General features: G+C 60.4%; 2 protein-coding genes across 2 annotated transcripts in view; both read left to right on the top strand.

Annotated features, from left to right (window-relative positions):
- Window positions 1-2,535, top strand: part of MOV10L1 (Mov10 like RNA helicase 1) — a 72,470-nt gene extending 69,935 nt beyond the window's left edge. The window contains exons 23-26 of the mRNA XM_077758052.1: window positions 136-285; window positions 984-1,091; window positions 1,920-2,057; window positions 2,147-2,535. Of these exons, the coding sequence (XP_077614178.1) occupies window positions 136-285; window positions 984-1,091; window positions 1,920-2,057; window positions 2,147-2,242 (492 nt within the window). The 3' untranslated portion in view covers window positions 2,243-2,535. The remainder of the gene's footprint in view (window positions 1-135; window positions 286-983; window positions 1,092-1,919; window positions 2,058-2,146) is intronic.
- Window positions 2,536-9,871: 7,336 nt separating this feature from the next.
- The window catches only part of PANX2 (pannexin 2), a 6,553-nt gene continuing 2,265 nt past the window's right edge, over window positions 9,872-14,159 (top strand). Inside the window, 3 exon segments of the mRNA XM_077757833.1 lie at window positions 9,872-10,178; window positions 10,999-11,071; window positions 11,242-11,330. Coding sequence (XP_077613959.1) covers window positions 9,878-10,178; window positions 10,999-11,071; window positions 11,242-11,330 — 463 coding nt within the window. The 5' untranslated portion in view covers window positions 9,872-9,877.

Here is a 14,159-nt window from a genome sequence, read left to right on the forward strand (position 1 = left end):
GTCCCCCCCCGCCCCCTGCCGTACCCCAGCACCTGCCCCTGCCCCTTCCCTGTTCACAGCCCCTTTGCCGCCTCTGTCAGGAAGGGAGGTGCGGGGGTGGGTGCGCCATTCTCTTGTCTCCTGGCGACAACTCAGGGCAGCGAAGCTCGTGAAGGGAGGAGCCCGTCCTGGTTCAATGCGGCGGAAGCTGTCCAGGTCCTGCGCTACTGCTGCCTCCTGGCCAGGGGCGCCTCCAGCCAAGTGTCTGCAGGCGACATCGGCGTGATCACACCCTACCGGAAGCAGGTGTGGACCTGCCAGCCACCCCTTTGAGCTTCCTTGTTTGTAGAGTCCGGGAGGAGGGTGGAGACCAGCTCCTTCTGGGCAGCAGTCCCTCCCCAGCGGGTGCGCCTGCGCCCCCGGCCCCACCCAGCCCCAGCCCGCTCCCCCCAGCCCACCCCACGCCCAGCTGCCNACCTGTGGTTGCCGGGCAGCGGGCCACCCTCCGTGTCCTCCTGGGGGTAGCCAAGCTTCCCTCTACCACGGAGCTGGGTTTCATCCTCTGTGCACTTTTCTCCAAGATTTCAAGCTGGAGAGCTTTGCACACACGCGCTCCAGAACCCCGCGCCTGTGACAGCCGTCCCCACTCCTCCAGGAGCTAGCGCTTTCCCAGGGGCGTCTGCCCCTGCCTGCCTCGGTCCGGCTCCTGAGGCCCCTGGGCCTTGGCACCCTGGAGCCTGCCTGGTGGCGGGTGCCAGCACTGTCCCCACTGAGGTGGCCACAGCCACCCAGCAGCAGGCACCAGCACCGCTCTCCGCCCCCTCCCCTTCCCCCAGTGCACTGTATCTGAAATCGGAGTTGGTGTTCTCATCAACTTAAATCAGATGAAATACAATTGGGATTGATAAGCAACAGTGCATATTGGTAAATATTTGGCTCATGCTTAAATGTATAAAGAAATGGTCAAATTTGTAAAGTTTTGTCCTTTTTTATCTGCTTCAAAGGTGGAAAAAATCAAAATTCTTTTGCGAAACGTTGATCTGACAGACATAAAGGTTGGATCAGTAGAGGAGTTTCAAGGGCAAGAATACTTGGTGATCGTCATCTCCACAGTAGGTATCCCTGTTCTTAGTGGGGGTGACCGTGTGTCTGACGCCACTCTTGCCCATTGCGTTTCTGGTACCTCCTGGTAGAAGGTGGCAGAGGCTGGTCGGTGGCACAGAACAGCAGTGCAGGACGGAGGTGCTCCAGTGTCCTTTGAGCTGTAGCCATAGGGAGCTCTTTAAAAAACTCAACATCTGCAGACAAGAAAAAAAAAATAACCAAAATCCAGTAAGAAGCAGGAAACGTGCTGGTAAATGGTCCCACGCGCAGGCCATGGCGGCTTGACGCTGCCGCCCCAGGAGGCCCAGCTGTGACTCAAAACTCCCATGTTTTACACAGAACATGTGAGCAGCAGATAAGTCAGGAAATTCAGACACAATAATGAAAATCAGAACTGCCTACACCTCTACACCCAGAGATAAACAGAGGGTCTCCTGTGTAGACCAGGGCAGTGAGGCCCCCCCACACCATTTTTCCTTTTTTTTTTTTTTTTTTAATATTTTTATTTTATTTCTAGGAGAGAGAGACAGCGTGAGCAGGGGAGGGTCAGAGAGAGAGGGAGTCACAGACTGAAACAGGCTCCAGGCTCTGAGCTGGCGGTCAGCACAGAGCCCGACACGGGGCTCGAACCCACGAACCGCGAGATCATGACCTAAGTGAAAGTCGGACGCTTAACCGACTAAGCCACCCAGGCGCCCCATTTTTCCTCTTTTTAAACTAAAACTGGCATTCTATTGATGTTTAATATTTTTAAGTGCTTTTAAATACTGAAGTTTCTTTCCATGCCAGAAAAGTGTATTATGATACCGTCTTTATTCATCTTCGTGTTTTTTTAGGTGCGGTCAAATGAAGATAGATTTGAAGACGATAGATATTTTTTGGGTTTCTTGTCCAACTCAAAAAGATTTAATGTTGCAATCACCAGACCCAAAGCCTTGCTGATTGTGCTGGGAAACCCTCACGTCCTGGTCAAAGTGAGTCCACCTGGGAGGGAAGGGCCTGGGGAGAGGGTGCCTCACGGGACGGCCTGGGGTTCGAGGCGGGCTCCTCGGTATTTCAACAGGACCCCTGTTTCGGTGCATTACTGGAATACAGCATCACAAACGGTGTCTACACGGGGTGCAATCTGCCCCCCGAACTGCAGTCCCTGCCGCAGTGAGAGCTCCGCTTCGGTCCTCCAGCGTCCGCCCGCCCCTCCCTGCCAGCCCGCCCGGCTCACCTGCTTCCTGTCCTGTCCCGCGTACGGATAACGCAGATACCATCGCCTGGGGCCCCTGCGAGAGGCCACAGGCCACAGTCCCGCCTGAGCTGCTGTGCGGAGCGCAGCTCACCGGCCCCTCCCCTTTCCCCACATGCAGCCTGGGACCCGTGGCCTCCCCGCCCCACAGGACCGGATCCACAGCCCCAGCTGGGAAGGAGGGCCGGGGGGCCTGGCGCCACACCACAGGGAGCCGCTGTCCGCTCTCCATGCTGGGGCCCCTGCAGCCTGCCTCGAACCCCAGCCTTGGCCAGGAGCGTCGGGGCCACGGGGTCAGATGGAATCTGCTGTTCCCACACCAGCCCGTTCTGCCACTGGGCGGTTACTGCAACCCATCACCAAAATAAATGCCGACGTAGGACACCTGGCGTGGCTTTCCACCTCGAAACGCTCTGGGTGCTGGGAGCCAGTCATGCTTCCGTATGGCCTCTGACCCTCGCGGGCTCACAGACCTTCTCCGTGTCCTTGAGCCAGCATTCCCTTCACACGCCAGCCGTGCAGAGCCCGAGGCCTCAGTGGGGGCTGTGCCCGGGGATGGGTGACCGTGCAGAAGTGGGGTTAGCATCCCGCTCACCCGGAACCCTGGGACAGCTCGGTGGGACCTGTCCCCTCTGGCCAAGAAGATGGGCCATCTGTGCAAATCCTCAGGGACCCACTTCTAGGAGAGGCAGGCAGCCCCCAGTTTACATGTGAACAGCAGCAGGCTTGGGGACCCACGTACCCAGCAGCCCTGTGAAGGCCTGAAGTCTCTGGCTATGCCTCCCAGTGAGGCAGGGGGGACCGGACAAGCCCTGGGTTTGTAGATGCCCAGACAGACACCCTCACCGTCCATGAGAAGTAGACCCTGAGGCCCATAACCCCCACCCTCCTGCCCAAGAGGACCCCCCCACATGAAGACACAGACCATTGCTTAGACACTGGGGCCTGCACGCTCCTTACTGAGGCTCCGAGTGCCCACTTGTGTTCAGAACACATGACTGCTTCCTCCAGGAAGGCAGCTAGGATGGTGGGGTGCACTGGGGGGGGGGGGGGCGGGGGGGGGGGCCNCATGAGACCAGCTGTTCCCAGGAAGAGTCAGACATGACAAGGCAGCTAGTAGCCAGGGGAGGGGGGCTGCTCAGCCGTCCTGCCCAGGCCAGAGGCCAGCTGTGCAGGGCCCAGGGCCGCCCCTAGTCGCCAGAACCTCCACGCTGGGGGACGCTGCTTCCAAACTCGCCCCTTGCCACGGTTTAGGGGCCTGCCCCATTGTTAGGGCTGCCCCTGGAGGGCAGATGGGGAGACTCCTCTGGCTCTGTGAGGGCTCCTTACCCCCCAGCCCCAGAAGTGCACATTCCTCCTCCTGAGGGTCTGGGCCCTGGTCCACAGGCACTGTCCAGGGTCTGTTGCCCAGGCAGAGCACTCTGGAGGGGTCTGTGTGTCTTTTCCCAACTTTGGCTTTAGGACCTGGGGAAGGGGCCCTGGGAACTGGTCCCTGGTGGTGGTTCTGGAACCCTGGATGCTCCTGAATAAACCAAGAGCAGACAGCTGTTTGGGACTGGAGGTAGCCTGACCAGAAACTGGTCCCCCCCCCCACGCACTTTTTGGGGGATCACACGCATAACATACACTGAGAGCTGGTCTGAGCGAGGGGCCATGTTCTCCGGTCGTGGAGCGCATCATCAGGACAGGAGCAGAGTCCGGGCCTCAGGGTACGTCTGGGACTCGTCCCTGACGTTCCGTGCGTGGAGCCCCTGCCCTGGGCCGGCGTGCCTGGGGTCCAGACCTCTGTGCACGTCTGCCTGTGACTGGCCCGCAGCACCCGTGGAAGGGATTTACCTGTGGCCAGTGTGGCCCCCTGCTGCTGCCCAGAGTCGTCACAGAATCAGGCTGTGTCCCGCGCTGCTCCTGCTATTGCGGTGGCAAAAGGGGACGCAGTGGACGTGTGGGACCCAGGGCCCCTCTCTGGGCCTCAGGGACCACTGCCCCGCAGGCGTGCCCCGTGCCTGGCCAGGCAAAGGGCCGGGAGCCCTTCGTGGGTCGGTGAGATGTCTGTGCTCTTGGGCACATGGGGCAGCAGACCTTGGGCACAAGGTGCCATCGGGTAAAATCAGGGATTTCCGGTGTCAACAACAGCATCAGACCCAGCTGGGGGCTGGCAGGTCAAGTCCCCCACCCCAGACGTGCGCTCCCCCCCACCAGCCAGGGAAGAGGGAGCCATGCGGTGGGAAGGAAAGGGAACGGGCTGTGTGGAGCCCGAGCTGTGTCCCGCCGCAGACCTAAACCAGCCTCGCCAGAAACGCAGCCCCTTCCCCAGGAAGTCCTCCGACCCAGACCCACGTGACAATCCCAGCGCTTCAGAGGCTGCAGGTGAGAACTGGTCTGTCCTGCAGTGGACGAGGCCAGGGTGGGAGGGGTCAGCACCGTGCCCACATCGGTCCCAAGGCCACCTCGGGACCCCGGGGCACTCATCCGGGCTCTGTCCCTCAGCCCACTGCTGCCACACTGCAGATCCCATCCTTCGGCCTTACAGCTGGGGGACTGGGCCCCCGCCCAAGGACGGGGCTCTCCTGACTGCAGACCCCTCACACTTGGGTGCTGTGGGTCAGCTGGTGGCAAAGGGGCTGCACCCAGGAACAGAGCTGTCAGGATGGGAGAAAATGCTGGTATTGCTGCGTTAAGAAATACCCACTGGGCGGCACCTGGGTGGCTCATGAGGTCTGGCAAGTGTCCGACTTCGGTTCAGGTCATGGTCTCTCGGTTTTTGAGTTTGAGCCCCACATCGGGCTCTGTGCGGACAGCTCTGAGCCTGGAGCTGCTTTGGATTCCGTGTCTCCCTCTCTCTGCCCCTCCCCTCCCTCTCTCTCTCTCAAATATAAATAAACATAGGAAAGAAAAAAAAAAAAAAACCACCCCCTTCTGGCCTCAGGCAGCAGCTGCTCCAGAGCCAGGCACCCTGAGCAGCCTCGTGGGGCCGCTGCTGGGGTCTCCGTCCCGCGGCCCCTGCCCCACCCCCACTGAGATCGGCCTTCTCTTCACATGGCCCTTGCCCTCACCTCTCCCTCTCCAGGGGACACCAAGCAGTGACCAGAAGGCCCCAGAAAAGCCTGGCAGGGGGAGTCACTGTTGGCAGAGCACACCCGCGGGGCCTCACCCTTGCTCCTCCTTGCTGAGTGGCCGGCTTTTCCTCTGCTGTGTCCCCACCCCTGAGACTGTGGGCCCAGTACTGACCCTTCGCTCCCACCCACACTGCGTCCTGGGGCTACAAACCCAGCCTCCCCCCCCCGCCCCCGGGAAAGGTCTGCACCTGCCCAGCGCTGCCCGGCTCTGCGGTGACTGGATGTCCACGCTCACAAGGGGCCGCAGGTGCGGGGCTCGTACTGTGAAGAGGCAGGTGGCACCAAACGCCAGGGCTGGAGCAATCGGCCCTGCAGGCAGCCAGGAGCTGGGCTGGCGTCGTGGAGGGGGGGGCCCGGCCCGGATACTCTTCAGCAATGGTCCAGAGGAGTTGTCGGGGGCGGTGGGAGACCAGGTGGGGTCATTCTGTAGAGGACTCGGGGCGCCTGGGCAGGAGGGCACTCAGTGCAGCCTCGCTGGGCCTGGAGCAGGCAGGAGACGGGGTAGGGAGCCAGCTCCGGTGAGCAGGCCCAGGCTCTGCCGGGCACAGGATGAGAGCACACGGGGTGGGTCTGCCCTCACCAGAGTCCCTGCCCACGGGAGGCCAAGCCTCCTCCTACAGCGTGGACTCCCGGGGTCACCGAGCTGAGTTTCCTGCAGGCAGGTGTGGCCTGCATGGGGTTTCTCCTGTGTTGGAGATCCTGGAAAGGAAACGTGGAAGCTGCGTACCGTCACTGATGTTAAGTTGCATACCATTTTTCTTATTTAAAACTGCTGCTTCCCAGCACGTTGTAAGTGTTGCCATTTTGAAGCACGACAGTTATTTCTGTGTGTCTGGAATCAAAATGAACTTGGAACTTGACACTCATCCTGGTCCACTTAAAAAGGATCCAGCAAGTTGACCCTTTGTGGCTGGACTCTCTGCCTTATCCCCCTTCCCCTAGAGCTTCGCCCACCCAAGTACATCCATTGCAAAACGTACTGGGTTGAACGTTGGGGGCATCACAGACCATCTTCTGGGGCACACAGTGTGTGCCCCGGCCTCCCCCACCCCACAGCTGTGCCTGGGCATGAGCTTTGGCCCCTGAAGAATGAGCAGAAGCAACACAGAGGTGCGAAGCTATCCCACTGGGATGGTGGCTGCTAGTCCCCAGAGTGAGGGGACAGACAGGGACAGAGCTCCCAGTCAGCCCACGACCAGAGCGTGGGGCAGGAGAACCCTGTGCTGTTCCGCTGGTTCCTGCCACTGACCTGGCCTCTCACTCACTCTCTGCTGCTTCTCCAACCAAGCGTGTATTGAGGTAGCAATTTTTGTGGGATTTTTTTTTTTTTTTAAATGGCTATTTACTCTTGAGAGAGAGAGGGGCAGAGAGGAGACAGGATCCAAAGCAGGCTCTCCGCTGACAGCCCAACGTGGGGCTCAAACTCGTGAGCCATCAGCTCATGACCTGAGCCGAAGTCGGACGCTCAACCAACAGAGCCACCCAGGCACCCCAGCCATTTGTTTTTAAGTTAATTTTTTTAGTAATCTTTACACCCAATGTGGGGCTCCAACTCTGATCCCTGAGATCAAGTCTGCATGCCCCTCTGACTGAGCCAACCAGGTGCCCTGAGAGAGACATTTTGGTTTGTAAAACCCTAAGACAACCTGGTAACAAGAAATTCACCTCGATGGGGCGCCTGGGTGGCTTAGTCGGTTAAGCGTCAGACTTTCGCTCAGGTCATGATCTCGCGGTTCGTGGGTTCGAGCCCCGCGTCGGGCTCTGTGCTGACTGCCAGCTCAGAGCCTGGAGCCTGTTTCAGAGTCTGTGTCTCCCTCTCTCTCTGACCCTCCCCTGCTCATGCTGTCTCTCTCTCTCTTCTCGAAAAAAAAAGCACATGCTACTGTCTCCCCACAAGACAGGACGAGCTGCCCCCAGCGTGGTCCTCCCTAGAGAAGGACTTGGAAGACTGTCCCCTGCTTCAGCCTGGCAGGACCAGCCTGGTGTGTAGCCCCTGTTCTCCAGCCCTTCCTGCACATTCTCCCGGGGAGAGAACGGAGGAGGGCTGCGCTCCCAAGTCTCTGCAGGACGTGAGCCCTGCCCCGGGTCTCCTCCCCACTCTGCTCTGGCCCCCGGCCCACCCCATGGTCCTCCCCACGGAGTGAGGGCAGCAGGAAGACAGCTGCTGCCATGGGGGCGGGGGGAGGGGGTCAGGGTGCAGGTTCTGCAGCCCAGGCCTCGGCTCTGCCCTGGGTGCCCCTCCTGTGGCGTCCCGCTGCTTCCCCCGTGGGATGGGAAGACAGCAGCCTAGCCTCTCTCACACATGCAGGGTCACTTGCACCTCTATACTCCACAGGCCAACTCTGAGCGATCACATCAAGGTCACGGCATTCCTCTGCACCAGATTAACCAGCTAAAATACATCACAGAAAATGGGATGCCATGTACAGAGGGACAAAAGTTATGACATGTCTAGGACATGACCTAACAAACCCGTGCAACATCTACAGAGGAATGATTATAATTTTATTACAGTATATAAAGAAGATCTAAATAAATAAACATACTATGTTCATGGATAGGAGAACTTAACAACTGTACACGTTTCAGTTGTCCCCAGGTTAGCATACATTCAAGGCAATCTCGGTATTCCAGTTAGATTTCCTTTCCGGAAACTTGACCAAGTCTTTCTAAAATGTATATGGAAAAGTAAAGGTCACAAATACCTAAATCATCATTGAAAAAGAGTGAAGGGGGTACCTGCCGATCCACAGATTTGGTAAACAGCAAAGCCATTTACAAGGACAGACCCATTCCAGATGTGGTGATGACACCTGGTGGTCTGAGGAAGCATATGTTGCTCAGTCAACAGTGCTGAGAAAACCGGCTCATTTTATGGAGAAAATTAAGCTGCATTTCTACCTCCATGCATGTCCTTCCAGCTAAAAGTGTATCTGCTAAAGGAGTGAGCCTCCTATGAAATTTGCTTGGGTTGCAATCTCCCGGTACCGCCATCCGAAATCTCCACATTACAGATTACTTCACCAATTCACTGCAACGCCAAAATGAAGCACATTTCAACACATCTGCTGGAAGGCCAGGAAGAATGAGTGTGGAGGGTAAGCTGTCCTGCTCCACAGGGTCGCTGGGATGCCTCTGTGATGTCACACAGAAAAAACTACAAACCATCCAAAAATAAAAATAAAACCGGTGGTCTTGACTACATCACAATTAAGGGTTTTTACCCACACCCCATGGATAAAGTGAACAGACAGACTTGAAGGAGGCCTGACAATGGATTAACAAAAAGGCTGTTGTAAGTCCAAGACCTCTTGCAAACGAACCACAGACGGGCTCTCCATGTGCAGAAGGCTTGAACAGGCAGTAACGCCACTGGTGATCCGAGACAGGCAAACAGAACACTGAAACCACATTCCAGCCCTTAGGATGGCAGATACCAAATAATGCCAAAGGCTGGGGATATTAGGGGGCAGAGCCCCCTTCTCGGGGGAAGAGTGTGGTCCAGCCTTTCTGGAAAGCAACACAGTAAGTGTGCCCAGCAGGACCCCTTGGGGGGTTCCCAGAGGGCTGTAGGGATACCCATGCCATTATCCCGGGGGCACCTGGGTTAGCTGGAGAGTGTCTGGGAGATCTGGGGGCCATCTAGGTTATTTTCGAGGGTGTCTGGCTCATTTACACGGGTTCTGGATTATCTGGGGGATGTGAGTGTTATGGGGGGCATCTGGGGTTTTGGGAGTGTGGTTATCTAGGGGCAGCTGGGCTTTGAGGGAGTTGGGATGCATGTGGGTGTCTGGGTTGTGTGGGGGCATGCCTGGGTTTTCTGGGTTGTAAGGAGCGGGTGCCCTGGTTATTTGAGGGATGGGAAATAGAAGGCAGCCCCCTCGGTAAGTAGTAGACAAGGAAAATGGGCTGGAAGCCACGGACGGGCATCATTCAGAAACATACATGAATCTTGAAAATCATAGAGACCCAAGAAAGGTGAAAACACGCAAGGTGTGGAGAGAGTGCAGGCCTGGTGCAGAGCACCCCCTCTCAGCCCCGGCGCAGGGGTGTGGGTGGGCGCAGGGGTGCGGGCTATCTCACAAAGGGAGCGTGTACATCCCAAATCGGGGGACCTGGTCATGAAAGGCTGACGGGGAAAATGACGACCCACGAGGGCCTTGCAGGCAGCGCGGCGTGAAGGTGGCAGCTGCGCGCATTGCCCGAGGTGTGCGCGCAGGTTTTCGGGGGGAAAACCGGGAATGGGCGGGCACGGGGTGTGGGGATGGAGGGGACGAAGGTCAGGAAGGGGTGCCCGCACCCCAGAGCCTCCCCCGGGAGCTGGCACAGGCCGGCCCCCCGCGAGTCTGTGGAACGAGGCAAAGAGATGAGTGACTGGGGCGGGCGACGGGGAGGAGGTGCAGGGCAGGGCAGGAAGGGCGCCCGCNAGCAGTCGGCGGACATGGCGACGGCGCTGCTGGCCGGGGAGAAGCTGCGCGAGCTGATCCTGCCGGGCGCGCAGGACGACAAGGCGGGCGCGCTCGCCGCGCTGCTGCTGCAGCTCAAGCTCGAGCTGCCCTTCGACCGCGTGGTCACCATNGTGTCGCCGGGCGCTCGGGGCTGCCTGCGAGACCCTCCTCCTCCGGTGCATCGTTTCCACTCTCCGTGCGCTACCCGCGGGCAGGGGCGCGCCGTCCTGGACCCCGTGGTCTCGGGCGTAAATGAGGCTTGGGGTCCGGCAGAGCGCCCGCGCGGCTGGCCGAGTGCGGCGCGCTGGGCTCGCGCGAGGGTCCCCGAGACGCGGGCGGTTCGGCTCAGCTGCGCGGAGAGGCCTTGGTCCGGGCGCCGCGAGCCTGGGGAGCCTGGGGAGGGACACGGCACAGGCCCGCGAGGCGGGGCTGAGCACCCAGCGCCGGCGGGCCGCGGACCCACCTGGCCGAGCAGGAGGCGGGCAGCCTGTGAGGCCAGAGCAGGTGGAAGGGAGGCTGGACAGGGAGGCTCCAGCACAGGGCACGTTCCGGGTGCTGAGGCCTCAAGTGGGCCGACGTGGGGGCGCCAGGAGGGCCCTGGTTGAGGCGGGTTGAGGCCTGGGAGGGGGCGCCGGTGCCGAGGAGGAGGAAGCGAGGTCTGCAGGGCCCTGGCCCCCCCTAAGGAGCAGGGTCCAGCAGATGGAGGTGGCTGGCTGGAAGCAGGGAACGGCACCCCCCCCAAAACAGATCTGTCTGGCAGTGGGTCCGGGGAGGCCCCTCTGCATTCCATTGGCCGTGCTTGAGGTCCAGAGGTGCCCGCGCATGGCAGAGGCGAAGGGGCTCCTGTGTACCCCTCCAGGAGGGACATGTGACCCCGTCCCTGGAGCAACACTGGCAGGCCTTCTTGCACTCTGCACTGGTCCCTTCTCAAAGGACTTGCTTTTCAGGGGTCCTCATGACCTGGGAACTTTTGACTTGACGGTGGACGTGCCCAGACACTCAGACACGCCCAGGATAGGACAGTTCCTGGGCCGAGGGAGATTCCACACACTCAGATGCAGGTGTGACCCACAAGTGTCACTCAGGGCACATGCAGATGTATCCTGTTTCTAAGACTACTGGATCAAACACGCACAAACTTGGTCATTCAAAACAACAGGACAGCTGTCACAGTCTGGGGACCAAAGGTACCAAATGCAGGTGCAGGCAGGGCCTCGCTCCCAGAGGCTCTGGGGAGGGTCCCCCTGGGCTCTCCAGCTTCTGGGGCTTCCTCACCCAGTCTCTGCTTCCATTTTCACCTGGGCACCTTCTCCCTGGTGTCTGGGTCCGAATTTCTCTTTTTTATGAGGACTTCCAGTCATTGGGTTGGAGCCACCCTACTCCAGTGTGACCTGATCCGGATCATATCTGCAAAGACCCTGCTTCCAAACAAGGTCATGTTCACAGGTACCAGAGGTTGGGACTCGAACATCTTTTCGGGGGACACAATTCTACCCCCTACAGATGCGCACAGTAGGGCAGGCTCAGAACTGTCATCCTCAGGTGACTCCTCCATCCCCTCCATTCTGAGGTTCTCCTGTGAGTCCAGCTCACCCCACGTGGAGCCTCGGGGCCCCTCTGTGTCCAGCCAGGCTTGGGCTGCCGGCGTCGTCCCTGGTCCGGGTGGTGCCCTGAGCCTCCTCGTGCCGGCCTGCCCCGCACACTGGCCTGCATTTGCACATGGACAGGCACGCGTCCACCTGGGCCCCCGAGCGTGGACGAGGCAGGCCTCCTGAGCCTGGCACCCCGGGACCTGGAGCATGCCCCATGGACCACGCCTGGCCTCGGGGGTCCATGGCTGCCCCGGGAAAGCTTGTCCCAGATCACAGGACTAAGCAGGCTTGGCAACAGCTGACCAAGTTTGCTCTTCTTGCACCGCGGAGATGCATTACTGCGGCGGCGCTTGCCGCGCTCCCCTCGCGGTTTGTCTTGCTCTCCTGGGTTAAGGTTTGAGGCAGGACAGGGCCTACAATCTGAAGCCACCCGTCTCCTGGTGCTTCACACAGAGCTTAGAAGTGCCCGCGTCCCCTTCCCAGATCCGAGGACAGTGGGGCGCAGGAAACAGCGCCCTGCAGGTGGGAACCACGTGTCCACAGGGTGGGCTTCCGGGAGAGGCCCTGCGGGCACATGGGACAGGCCGGGGCGGGGCCGCAACAGGGCTGTGAGGGCGGAGGCTCCGGCGGCCCCTCTGCCCAATCCGCCCCGACAGGACCCCATCCCCCCAGCGCCTATCAGCGTCCATCTGTGAGGCTGTCGGCCCAGGGCCGAGGGTCCCGCATGCGCTCTGCAGCGGCCGGAAGGATCTGTGCCCCGTCCGCTGGGCGCTGGCCGGGAGCGCGGGGCTCCAGCACTCCCCCCGCTGACCGTGCCCTGGGCCTGGGTCCTCGCCGCGTGCAGGTTCCCCTGGAGCAGGGTTTGCCCGTCAGGGACACGAGGGAAAGCACCCTGGCACTACCCAGGGTGGTGAGGGGCTGACGAGGCGGCGCACACCTCCTCTCCTAGAACGTCCCGGGGGTGGGGGCAGCTGGCAGCAGGAAGGCCCGTGGCTCCTGGCCAGGGCTGCTGTGAGCAGCCCCTCCATGGCACCGACCCCCAAGCAGTGGACAGAGGGGACAGATGGGGGCGCGGAGGAGACAGGCGAGGGCAGCCTCCAGGGGAGCCAGGTTCCTCACACGTTGTCCGGGGTCTGCACAGGGGAACTGACAGCTGCTTTTTCTTAAAGTGGCCAAATAACTGGGTCCCACGTAACCTGGGTGTGCCACTGTAGCCTGGAGGCATGCAGTGTCCCCAGAGTGCGCGCCCTTTTCCAAAAGGAAAGAAGTCAAGTGCTTTGCCCCGACCAGGACTGGTGAGCACGTGCTTCAGGCCTGTGCTGGGCCCCGGGCGGGGAGGGGCTCCGGGGAAGCCTGTGTGGCTGACTGGTCTCTGGGGAGGGGGTGCCACACATCTCAGGGGCCACGTCTCCCCACCCAGCTCTGGCCTCGAGCCCCCCATATGACTGGGGCAGGCACAAGGGGGCAGGAAAGGGTCTCGGCAGAGGAGGCGGCACTTGCCGGCCGCCACCTGTGTTAGTTTCCTGCTGCTGCTCTAACAAGTGACCACAAACTTCGCGGCTTAAAATAACACAGATTCATGATCTTAGCGTTCTGCTGCTCTGAGGCTGAAGTGAGTTTTATGGGGCTAAAGTCAAGGGATCAGCGGGGCCCCACTCCCTCTGGAGGCTCCAGGGAGACTGTGCTCTTTGCCTTTTCCGGTTTCTACAGATGCCCCCCCACCCAGGTTCCCTGGCTTGCGGCCCCTCCCCCCTTCAAGGCCGCACACACGTTGGCGTTTCTCCTCTCCGACCTCTGCTTCCAACCTCACATCCTCGACTCTGACCCTCCCGCCTCCCTCTTATAAGGACCCCATGATGACACCGTGCCCGCCCCCCAAGTCCTACTCCAATCTCCCTGTAGAGCCTGTCGGGTCCCCTCACTGCAGGTTCCGGGCACCAGAACAGGACACCTTGGGAAGCCAGCCGTGGCGCCCCACCTGGAAGTCTGTGAGGCCCTGGATTTGGGAAGGAGGCGGTGGAGGCCATGAGCCAGGTCTGGGGCGGGACCCCAGCAGCCAGAGGAAGGCTCCGCTGCGGGAAGGCCTGGACCCGCTCTGTGTGGTGAGGGGGCTCAGGCTGGCCTGACAGCAGAGGGGCCGGTCCTTCAGGGGCTGTGAACTTGGGCCGCCAGCGCCGCAGACAGCGCCAAGCCTGCCGGGTGGTGGCCCCCCTGCAGCACCAATTCTTCTGCTGTTCTGTGCCCGGCGTCATCGTCATCGGGGAGGGAAAACAAAGAGCAGGCGCGTCCGCCGTTCCTGGTGGCAGATGCCACAGTCCTGCCCGCGAGGCTTCCCGTCAGGCTCCAGGCCCCGCCCTCACCCACCTAAGCAGCCGGGATCCCCAGGCCTGCCCTTTTCCAGGACAGTGGGTCTTGAACAGACACCCCTCACCCCTGCAGGGCGGGCAGGACCCACATCTGTTTTCCTTAAGTTGTGCCACCCTAAGTGCCCCTGGCCAGGTAGGACCTGCCCAGGCCATCTGCCCTCCTAACGATGAAGCCGCGGGCAGTGCGGGGCCAGGGGGCGGCTCCAACTCTGATGCCAGAAAAGGGCCCCGGACTGTCATGCTGGCCTCTGGGATTGGGCTTCCCCAGGCGACACAGACTCTATGGACACAGGGAGGGACCTGAGGTTTGAAGTTCA

The sequence above is a fragment of the Crocuta crocuta genome, unplaced genomic scaffold (genome assembly GCF_008692635.1).
Source record: "Crocuta crocuta isolate KB4526 unplaced genomic scaffold, BGI_CrCroc_1.0 scaffold143, whole genome shotgun sequence".
In the NCBI taxonomy this organism is placed as follows: domain Eukaryota; kingdom Metazoa; phylum Chordata; class Mammalia; order Carnivora; family Hyaenidae; genus Crocuta; species Crocuta crocuta.